Raw genomic sequence first — 11,950 nt, 5'->3', positions numbered from 1 at the left:
ATGGCAACGCAGTTGACACCGTCATGGGCAGATCGGGCCGCTGCGTCCGCTCGATCATTGCCATGTATGCCACAGTGACTAGGCAACCACTGATATATTATATTGTGCCCTTCATCAACTATGCAATGGTGTACTTGTCTTATCTCTGCGACGAGCAGCTCATGTGATCCATGGCGCAGTACTGACCCCCGTATTCATAAATGCAACTTCTCTTCAAGTCCGTGCTTGACTTGAATTAAGTGACGCCTATTGTGAACATGCCCTGGACGTTCTTTGCGTTTGCTTCGGCGTGTTCACAATAGGCGTCACTTAATTCAAGTCAAGCACGGACTTGAAGCGAAGTTGCATTTCGGAATACGGGGGTGAGAGTAAAGTCTGGAGGGATGTCTTGGAGTCACAGAAGATTGACCATGGATGGGGTGGTTCCTCCAGAATGAAATGAAGAGCCGCACGGAGGGCTACCAGTTCAGCAGCTGTCGTTGATGAGACATGTGACGTCTTTAGCTGCATCTTGACGGATCTTGCTGGAATCACCACTGCGGCAGCTGAACTTGTAGGTGTGACTGAGCCATCGACATAAACATGTACGCCGGGAGCATTCAAAAGTGATATACGGAATATCAAACAGCAACTTGAACTGCATGACGAGGAACGTTATCGCGGCGCGATTGTTCGTGCTAGAGCCGAGTCCTTTGCTGTGGGGGAAGCACCCACGAAAAGGGCGCTTGGACTGGAAAAGGCGCACGCACGACGCAATCAGATTGACGTGATCGAAGCAAGCGGTCACGAAGTTACAGGTACCGATAGCATAGCACGTGTGTTCTTTCAGCACTATGAGAATCTATTTGCACATAGGCAGGTAGACCTGGAACGCTTTAAAACGAAGTTTTATTGCGATAGCAATTATATGGACACTCCAAAGCAGATTTCTGCCGTCGTCGTCGCCGTCGCCGTCCCTGTGAGGTCCAGTATGACGTCAATAGAGATGAAATCGTCGCCGCGCGCCGCCGAACGCTGTATGTACGAGTGAAAGGGCGCGACGGACGCGCGCTGTGATTCACAGTTAGGGATTCTTGGCAGTGGTCACAAACCGCTTGTTGTTCATTTTTCAATAAAAAGTTATGTGTGAGATGTGTGTATCCGATGCGAATACGACATAGAATAACTTCCATGAAACGTTCCTGGTGATATGATGTCTTCCACTCCTGCGGTATGGGCTTTACTATTTGTAGCTTGTTATTTACTTGACAGCCCCAATCCTGTTGCCACTTTGAGGTGATCGCAGCACGGACCACCCGGACACAGTCCTTGAATGGAAGATTTATCTCTGTAATTTTTTCACGGGCAGCCATTGCAGCGCATTTGTCCGCCTTTTCATTTCCCGGGATTCCCATGTGGCTTGGAATCCAGCAGAGACGAATTACTTGACCATACTTTTCACTTTTGCCGAGAATTTTCAAAATGCAGCCGAGAAAGGGTTCACACTCCGATTTTCTATGGAGGGAATTGAGTAAACTGAGGGAATCTGTGTAGACAGCTGCTTTTTTATACTCCCCTGTAACTATTTTTTCCAAGGCCATGAGCAGGCCATATGCTTCGGCTGTGAAAACTGAAGCAAACTGTGGTAACCTAGGACAAGTGTTCCCAGTGTTGCGATACGACTGCGCTTCCGACATGTTGCTTTGTCTTGGAACCGTCAGTGTAAAACTCGGTGTAGTCATTGTATTTTTCTTGCAATTCTGAGAAATCTTGCCTTATGTGTTCAAGCGGTGTTTCTTTTTTCTTGTGGCATGTCAGAGTAAAATCACAAAAATGTGCGAAATCATACCACGGGGGCAGTCTATTCGGTGTTTCGGCGGCCTTGAGAGCCTCGCTCGGAACATTGTAGTTTTGGCACATATCTTCAAATCGAAGGATAAGTGGTCTCACGCTGTCTGGTTTGTTGGCATAGTGTATTCTGTTTGTGGTGTAGGTAACACGAGTGTGGCATATATGATTAGGTAGAGCTGTGATTCTAAGCACGTATGAGATTGTGAGCAAAGCTCTTCGGTGCTCCAAACAGGCTTCGGTTACTCTCGGCATACAGGCTTTCTATTAGGGACGTCCTGTATGCGCCAGTTGCTAAGCGTAGTCCGTGGTTGTGTGTGGGATCAAGACGTTTGATGTACGACTGCCTTGCTGACCCGTAAACTATGCAACCGTAGTCAAGAATTCTGCGCACGATAGAGCGGTAAATACGTAACAGGCACGTTCGGTCGGCGCCCCAATGTTTACGTGATAGGACCTTCAGGATGTTAAGCGCTTTGTTTGCCTTAGTTTTTATGCTGTTAATGTGAGCGATGAAGTTTAATTTGCAATCAAGAATGATTCCTACGAACTTTTGTTCGTACTTAACCGGTAATGGGCTTTGATTTATTTTGAGAACTGGGTCCGGGTATAACCCCCTTTTTTGAGAAAACACGACTGCCACTGTTTTTGTGTGTAGAAAAACGAAATCCATTTCTATCGGCCCATTGCGTCAACTTGTTTATTGCTATCTGCGTTTGCCTTTCGCATGTAGACATTCCCGAGGCACGGCATGCAATCTGAAGGTCGTCGACGTATAAAGAGTACATAATGTTGGACGGTATAACCGAATTTATGGAATTCATCTTCACCACGAAAAGAGTGGTGCTTAATACGCAACCCTGTGGGACGCCATTTTCTTGAACAAAGACTCGGGACAGTGTTGCGCCCAGACGGACTTGAAATGTTCGGTTTGACAGAAAATCGGCCAGACAGTTCAGCATCCTGCCGCGTATTCCTAGTGTTGCTAGATCTTGTAAAATGCCATACCTCCATGTGGTGTCGTAAGCTTTTTCCAGGTCGAAAAACACCGCTAGGCAGTGCTGTTTGTAAAGGAATGCCTCACGTATAGTATGTTCAAGACGGACAAGATGGTCAGTTGTTGAGCAGCCTTTCTTGTAACCACACTGGTGAGTATCGAGTAAGTTATCTGTTTCAAGAACGTATGTTAGCCTTATATTTATTATGCTTTCGTACAATTTTGTGAGACAACTTGTTAGTGCTATAGTTCTATAGCTGCTGGGAGTATTTGGTGACTTTCCCGCTTTTAAGAAGGGAACAATAATGGCCTTTTTCCACTCTGCAGGCATTTTACCCGTTTCCCAGATGATGTTCAAAAAACGCAACAAGGCCTCAACCGCTTTCTGGGACAGGTGGGCCAGCATAGTGTAATGTATTTTTCAGGACCCGGTGCTGTTTTCTTACCCGAACAGATCACTCTGTTTATTTCATGGAGCGTTAAAGGGACACTAAACGGTCTGTCTGAACTTCCCGTTGTCAGGAGCTTTTGTTTTTCTGCGGACTGTTTGTGTTTAAGAAATGTTGCGGAATAGTTTGCCGAGCTAGATATAGTGTAGAAGTGTTGGCCTAATATGTCTGCTTGTTCCTGTAGACTTGTTTGCGTGCCTGGAGTTGAGAGTACGGGGATCGTGTAGGGAGCATAGTCGCCCCTAAACTTGCGAACCTGGTCCCACATTCTCTTGGATGTTATTGAACTGTTAATCGATAAGATATACTTTTTCCATGAATTTAGTTCTGCTTGCGTACGGATATACCTCGCCTTTGCTTTCGCTTTTTTGAATGATAACAGATTATCTTGGGTTGGGTACCTTCGGAAGATACCCCACGCTTTGTTTTGAAATTTTTTAGCTTCTGTGCATTCGTTTGTCCACCAGGGTTTTAGTTTTTTTTTCTTAAGAATCCCGAAGATTGGGGAATAGCCTCTTCCGCCGCAGCAACTATGCAAGTAGTAATCCTCTCATTCGCTTCGTCTATGCTTAGGTCATCTAAGATCAGTTTATCTAGACTAGCTTTTTCGGTGAAGAGAGGCCAATTTGCAAGGTGAAGTTTCCAACGGAGTGGTGTAGAAGGTAGGATAGATAGCTTGGATGTTGGTTTTTAGATTGCAGGCATATGGTCACTACCATAGGGATTATCTATAATACTCTAGTGGAAATAACTATAGAGAGACGGAGAGCACAGTGGTAGATCCAGACAGCTCACAGCTCCTGTGATTGGAGAGCAGTAGGTTGTAGCACCGGTGTTTAAAAGGCATACGTCATTTGCTAGGATAAAATCTTCAAGTGTTTGTCCCCTGGTGTCGCTTGTTTTACTACCCCATAGCGTGTTATGTGCGTTGAAATCACCCGCGATTAAAAAAGGTTGAGGTAGCTGGTTTAAAATTAACTCTAGGTCTCTTACTGTAAAATGTGCAGCGAACAAATGGTGATGGTTTTGTGCGCTAAAATGGTGACAGCAACAGCTTTTATGTGACTGTTAATGGCAAGTTCTCTCGCTGCGATACCTGCCTGCAGAACAATGGCTACACCACCCGAAAGCCGGCTCGCCTGGGTACGGTCGCGCCGTACCACAGTGAAGCCGTTTAAAAAATTTTTATGTTTTTCGCCGAGGTTTGTTTCCTGCAAGCACAAGGCCACAGCAGAGAAGTTACTTAGCATGTCTTTGATATCACCTAATTTGCGTAATAGACCTCTGCAGTTCCAGTGGATAATAGAAGCCATTTTGAAACTGAAAGATAAAAAATGTCATAACGATAGAATAAGATATAAGGTGTTAGGTGACATAGATGTGGAGAAGGCTAATACAAAGGAGCGATAACCTTTAGGTTATCACTTTCTTGATTAGTGTGGTTATTGGGACTTTGTCCGTCTTTGCGCGCTCGTGAGAGCGCTTGTCCTTCGGCGTCAATGACACCGGGGTTTTAGCGTCGACCTCCATCGCTCTCTGAGAGGCGCTGGAGGATCGAGAGTTGGGCGCCGGGACACGTGTCTCGGGCCGTGGAGTTCGATTGAGTTTAGGGCCCAGCGGGACTGGTGTCTGCGGGCCCTTCGAAGAGGATGGAGCAGCACTGGCTGCTGCCACCACTGGGGCGGGAGGGGTCACTGCGGGACCACTGTGCGTGGGCTCGGAGGACTCCCGAGACCTCTGTGACGCTACCCCCACCGGCGTCACTTCGGCATAACTTCTTCTACAAAGGTAAGACAGTCGCTTTCTTGCTTCATAGAACGAGATTTTTCTTTCACAGTTAGTGTTATTACTTCCTTTTCTCTTTTCTAGCAAGGGTAGGACCGCGAGTAGGCTGGATGGTCCCCTTTGCAGTTGACACAGTGTAGAGAAGAAGTGCAATTGTCAGATTGATGATCATTGGAACTGCATTTAGCACAGGTTGTTTGTCCTCGGCATGCGTGTGAAGCATGTCCAAACCTTTGACACTTGAAACATCGTCGGGGGTTCGGGATCTATGGTCTGACATTTACTTTTACGTACCCTGCGTTTAGAGAGGTAGGCATTTCGCTTGTTCCAAAGGTGAGTATGACATGTTTTGTCGGAATTTCTTGATCATTTCTGCGGATGACAATCCTTTGTACTTTGGTCACGTTTTGTTCCTGGAAACCCTCCAGCAGTTCCTCATCGCTCAAACCAAGGAAGTCCTCCTCGGATATCACACCCCTGCTTGTATTTAGAGTTCTGTGGGCTGAAATTGTAACTGTGGCATCGCCAATACTGGTAAGTTCCGAGCACTTTTGTACTTGGTCTTTGTCATTTAGTTCTAGGAGGAGGTCCCTGCTAGACATTTTTGAGGCTTTGTATGTCGGTCCAATTTTGTCTTTTAGGCACTTGGCCACCAGGAAAGGAGACAGCTTTCCCACGGGTGTGTTGTTTTCACTATGGACTACATGGTACTTGGGGAATGCTGGGGTGTTGCTCCGAAAGGAGAACTGGAACGTTGCTTCGGTGCAGCCTCTATTCAGAGGCCGATCATAGACGACAGAGGTTTGCGCTGCCATAAGAAGGTGTATGTGTTCGGCAACAGCGCCGACCGCCCACCACGGAGCCCAACGAGGGGACGTGGCAGAGCTTCTACACAAGTCTGCACGACGCCAGTCGTACGCCGCTACTATAACCTAATATGGTGTACCCAAGGTAGGATAGCCACACAAGGTTAACCCTTGCCGCCAGCGCAAAAAGGAAGTGGAAGAGAGTAGAAGACAGGAAAGACAAAAAGTGTGAGAGAGAGACGCAGATTTGAGGAGAGAGAGACAGGAAAAAGCGACTGCCGATTTCCTCCAAGTGGGTCAGTCTGGAGGTGCCGTCTATGTGAAGCAGAGGCCGAAGAGGTGTGTTGCCTCCGCCGGGAGGCCTTAAAGGTCCGAGCACCCAGCATCGGCTCAACCCCCAGGATCCCCCTTTCCCCATACACGGCAGCGCCGCGCAAGGATACACGCGGGAGGGTCCAACCCTCGTGTGCTCGGGTCCGTGGTGTCGAACACACGAAACGCCTGCGGGGAGTACCTCGGTGTGCCACTTCAGTACTACAAAAATAATGACTACTGGCAGCAACAAGCAGACCTCTTACGTGGAAAGGCGAATGCTTGGAGGGCTAATTATCTCTCCATGTTTGCGAGAGCTACCGTGCGTAACATGTTTTTTGTGGCTAAATTATGGTATATGATGCAAGTTATGTACTGTTCTAGGGTAAATGTGCAAAAATTGCATAGGGTTTTTGCGATCATTGTGTGGGGATCTACCTCGAAAGTTGCAGTCGCACAAATTTGTTCAGGAGAGTAAAGTGTGGGTGGCTTGGACTGGCACATCTCTTTCTCAAACAGTTAGTCAACCGGTTTTTCTTTTTTCGCGAGGTAAGCGACCCAATCCTGCAAACGGTGTGCCAGGCAAGATTAGGGCGACTGTTACCCGACTATCTTATTAGCGCCCATGTCATGTCGGGTACGGTGCAGGGTTACTTTCGGGAAGTAGTATCAAGTGTGCTATTTCTATGCGTTAGGTTTTCTAATGATTATTTGTATTCTATTACAAAGAGAAAATTGTATAAAGACATATGTGACATAGTGTTGCCAATTCCCTTGTACAGAGCCATATACAATACATGCCAGGGTCAGAATGTCTTGAAAAGAGTTAAAAGAATGCAAGTAGCGCCAAGTGCGAAATCCTTCTTTTTTAAACTGCATACCGGGACGCTACCAGTGAGAACTTTCCTTGAGGAGCGTGGGTTTTATATGCCCTGGGGCCCACTGTTTTATTTGCAAACAACCGGAAACCATCGATTGAGTTTTTCTTCACTGTTGGGCGGGGGTCTTTTTTTGGGATGTGTTGCAGCGGACAATGAAAAAAGAACTCCCGCTAGATACGCACGGCGTGAGGTACCTTGAAATAGACAGCGAAGAAGGAGTACCTTTTGATCTGATTATGTTGACTGGCCTGCACAGTATATGGCGCTCACGAATGGCTGGCTTCTACTGTGAACCAGATAGAAGACCGGGAAGGCTGTACTTTCGAGAGAGCATGGCTCGTTTAATAGAAGTAGAAAAAACAAAAGAATGCGTTCCCCCCTGGATTGCCAGCGTGCAACCCTTGGTTACACTAACAGAATTTTAAATTACATCGCCAGTCACCACGTGACTGACGGCATTATGTGCATTACAATAAAAACCTTTATTGTAACCTTGTTTTGACGTCTCATTTGTGATGTGTGCTACGTGTTGTGTTGTTGAAAAATCGGCAATAAAGAAAGAAAGAAAGAAAGAAAGAAAAGGGCCTGCTAGCTCAGTCGGTTAGAGCGTCGTGCCAATAACGCGAAGGTAGTAGGTTCGATCCCTGCGCAGGCCACGCGTTTCTTTTTGTGCGCACTCCAGTGTAGCTCCCATGCTTATTGTTCTCTTTTTTTCCTTTTTGTATGCATAGACGGATCTCTCAGATTTCGCCGTGACCGTCCACGCGCACATGAAGTGACTCATCGTTGTCGTTTAATTGAGGCAGCCGTTGTCATCGCCCCGCCTGCTAGCTCAGTCATTCCACTTCCGGGCACCGTAGTGAACGGACGTGTGTGTCATGTGCTCCCAAGTAGCGGTGGTTGCGGCTACGAACAGCCGCGGTAACAGGATGGACGGAACGGATGCCGAAGGATATCAAGTTATTTTGCCTACACTGCCTTCAGGTCGTAGTGTTCTCAACACTTTATTTTTGCATGCGGATGTTCGTGCAAGACCCTACCGAGTCGAACATTTCCGGGATACGTTGGCGCGTCTGGAATTGCTCCCCGACGTGATAGCATTGGGGGCTTATCAAATGAGCCACGTGTGGGCGGTGACCTTCAAGAGCAGAGAAGGCATGAAGAAAGCTTTGGCTTGTGGCGAAATGGAAGTGAAGGGCCTACGATGTTTGGTTATTGACCCGGCGAACCAGGACGTGCGTCTCAAGCTTCATTGGCTTCTCTTTAACGCTGCTGACGCAGACGTGCGTGTAGCGCTTGCTCCGTACGGTAATGTGACCGACGTGACTAAGGAAAAGTGGAGGGTTCAAGGAATCCAGGACAAGGGGTCGACGACGCGCGTCGTGCGCCTCAAGCTCCATAATGGCATTAAGGTGGACGACCTTCCACATCAGCTGCGCGTTGCCGGTGACATGGCCCTGCTTGTCGCGCCTGGAAGAGCGCCACTATGCCTGCGGTGCCACAGCAAGGGCCATATCCGACGTGAGTGCCGAGTTCCTCGCTGCACGCACTGCCGGCGTTTTGGACACGAAGAAAGTGAGTGCGTGAAGACGTACGCAAGTGTCGCGGGGCCGGTTGGAGGAGATGACACCGCAGAACTCGTCATGGACGAGGCCGACGCTGAGGAAGTGCAAGCGAAGCAACGCCGAAAGTTGAGGGGCATGAGGCGGAAACGTCAGCCCCGCCCGACAAGCTGCAAGATACAAGAACCAACGACGAAAGCCCAAAAGTGGCCGACACAGTAGGTGACGCCACGGGCGCCGTCAAAGTGCATGACGTCCCAGCGCAGTCACCGTCAAGCGATGAGCCGACAGTCATGGACGTAAGCGAGGCAGCAAGCGGCGCCACTGTCAGCAAGCGCGGCCACGATGCGACGTTGGACGATAATGAAGCCCTGACTGCAGGGAACTCTGACGGACCGCGGCCAAAGGCGGCCATCACCCGGCGGTCACTGATCAGACCGCGGCCGAATATACCACCGGACCGTAAGGCGGCAGGCACGCTGCCGACGTAGCCGCGAGCGCGTGTGCCTCGCGGTATCTCTTCTAGCCATCTAAAAGACCCAGCCAACCCCAAAAGACGATGGAGAACAACAATGACACGAGCTGCGCCTTCCGAAGACTGCCCAGGCAGCTACGGGAGGTTCGTGCAAGAGGCCAAAGCAGCACCGACCCCAGGCGCATGAGGTGGGTGCCATGCGGTTCGTTTGTTCTTCACAAACTACGATGATGGCCCAAAACACTGCACTTCGTCTTGCTCCCCTAAATGTTCGCGGTCTTTGTGCCAGAAAGCGGCAATACCAGCTTAGCCGGCTTTTCTCGGACACAGATATTGATATAGCGGCGGTGCAGGAAACTAAGATAGAAAGTGAAGAACAGACGGATCGCATGGGGCTGCAGTTCCGCAATTGATACAATGTTTGTGTATCACATGCTGTTAGAACTTCCGCGGGGTGCGCTATTTTCATCAGAAATAATCTGGGAGTTATAGAAGAGAATGTTTTTTCCTGTCAAAGTGGGAGACTGCTTTTTGTGGATTTTTTTCTTTTCGGGCGGAGGTTGGCGTGTGATATGTGCGTACGCCCCCAACATAGAAAGTGAGCGGTTGTCTTTTTTTGAAAGGGTAGGCCAGTATTTACAGTGTGACAGGAAAGTCGTGTTGCTCGGAGATTTCAATAGCGTATGTTTTGCTGCTGATCCAGTGAAACAGCTTCCAGTGCGCGACAAAAGTGCTGTACTTTTAAATTCACTCGTGCAAGATTCTAACCTAGAAGACGTTTGTCATGTCTTGACCAGTGCTGGTGTGCCCGCATGCACACATTTTTAGGGGCATAGTCACGCTAGGCTAGACAGAGTGTACGTTGCACTGGATCTTGCTTCCCATGTGTGGCAGTTATAATGTGAAACATGTGTCGTTCAGTGATCACAGCCTTGTAACGTTCACTATAGGTACTAAACCAAGCAAGTCGAGATTTAACTGGAAGACGTAGAAGTTTAACGATAGGCTGCTGCTGAAAGAATCGTTTTGTGAAGGTGTGAAAGAAAAGACAGATTGAGGCCGAAGAAGGTCACATGCTAGAATTATGGGAGATTTTTAAACAAGTTAAGATCAGCGCTATAGAAGAAGCTACTACGGAAACTTTTAACAATAGAAAAAGAAATACAACAGCAGCTTGACTTTTTATACACTGCAGAAAGCGACAGACCTGGGAGCCGAACAAAAGAAATAAAATAATTGAAGAGCCAGCTTGAGCTTATCGATGAAAATAAGTTCAAAGGAGCACTTGTAAGAGCACGAGCGGAAAGGGTCTGGCTAGGCGAGACACTGACAAAACGAGCCTTATCGGACGAAAAGGCGTACGCGAGGCGGAATGAAATCAGAATGATTTGACACGGGAACGAAATCACGGACCAACCTGAGAAAATCGAACAAGCGTTTCTTAATCATTATGGTGAATTATTCGGGAGTGGTAAGGATGTCACAGAAGGATTTAAAACGGACTTCCTGTCAAACATGCCACAGCTAGAAGACGATATTCGGGAGCGTCTGGAATGGCCTCTGAGCATCGCCGAAATCGTAGGAGCCATAGATGATTTAGTTGTAGGCAAGTCCCCGGGACCTGATGGACTCGGAGCGGCTTTTTATAAGACCTTCAAAAGTGAGGCCAGCCAGGTCCTGTTACGATTGTTTAAGGAGGTCTACACCCGAAAGCTGGTACTCCATCTTTTCGGACTTCGGACGTGGTGCTGATACCAAAAACAGACGACCCAGATAAATTGTTAGCTGTCGACGCTTATCGCCCGATATCACTGATGAACGTTGACTATAAGATATTTACGAGAGTTCTCGGAAAGCGATTACAAGGAGTAGTGACACGCATCCTAGGGCCGCACCAAACATGTGGCATTAAAGGACGGTCAATCTATACAAATATTCACATCGCCAGAAGCATTTTAGAATACTGCGACGACCTAGGTGAACACAGAGCCATGTTACGGTTGGACATGCAGAAGGCTTTCGACCATGTGGCCCATAAAATTCTTTTCTGTATTCTAGAACTTGTAAATGTAGGTGAATTAATCTTGGATGGGGTACAGATGTGCTATCAAGACTGTACCGCAAGTCTCATAATAAACAAGAAGGTTACCAAAAGCTTTAGGGTGCGGTCATCCGTGCGCCAGGGGTGTGGTTTGTCCCCTATTTTATTTGCGATATACATAGAGCCGCTTTGTAGGAAGATCAACAATGACAATATAACATTGGGTTTCAGAGTACAGTCTGCAGAAGTGAAAGTGCTCGCATATGCGGACGACATCGCGTTGTTTTGTCGGGACAAAGAAAGTGTTGAAATCGCGATCGCGGAAGTGTTATCATACTGCAGAACGACAGGCAGTGCTATCAACTTTGATAAATGCCTAGGGGTATGGATCGGGAACTGGGTAAACCCTCCAAGTACGTTTGTAAATATCCAGTGGACCGTCACTGCCGGCAAACTATCTCGGGGTGCCGCTTGAGCACTACCGTGACGCAGTGGATTACTGGAATGCTGAAACAGAAAGAGTTAGAGAGTGTACACTTAAATGGGGGGGCCGCAATTTCTCAATGTTTGCTCGTGCGACGGTCTGCAACCTCTTTGCCGTTGCTAAAATCTTTTACGTGCTTCAAGCATTGTGCATGTCAAGGGCCAACATACAGCGATTACACAGAGTACTCGCGGTGTTTGTATGGGGTTCAAGCTGGGAGCGCACCACTCGCGCCAATCTGTTTCGTTCCGTTAAAAGTGGAGGACTAGGTCTTGCACATTTGTTCATAAGGCAGATTGTGTCGAGGTTTGTTTACTTACGGGACGAAAAG

At 47.9% G+C, this 11,950-nt stretch overlaps 1 protein-coding gene and 1 non-coding gene across 2 annotated transcripts; both read left to right on the top strand.

The window, feature by feature from the left end:
* Positions 1-7,639: 7,639 nt before the first annotated feature.
* Positions 7,640-7,713, top strand: Trnai-aau (transfer RNA isoleucine (anticodon AAU)). The gene has a single exon. It is a non-coding gene; the product is annotated as a tRNA-Ile (tRNA).
* A 222-nt stretch (positions 7,714-7,935) lies between these two features.
* Positions 7,936-8,841, top strand: LOC125945801 (uncharacterized). The gene has a single exon (XM_049668092.1). The coding sequence runs from the start codon at positions 7,936-7,938 to the stop codon at positions 8,839-8,841; it is 906 nt and encodes a 301-aa protein (XP_049524049.1).
* The last annotated feature ends 3,109 nt before the right edge of the window (positions 8,842-11,950 follow it).

The sequence above is a fragment of the Dermacentor silvarum genome, chromosome 5, assembly GCF_013339745.2.
Source record: "Dermacentor silvarum isolate Dsil-2018 chromosome 5, BIME_Dsil_1.4, whole genome shotgun sequence".
Lineage (NCBI taxonomy): Eukaryota > Metazoa > Arthropoda > Arachnida > Ixodida > Ixodidae > Dermacentor > Dermacentor silvarum.
The sequence above is the reverse complement of the archived record's forward strand: the minus strand, read 5'-3'. Positions and strand labels throughout refer to the sequence as shown.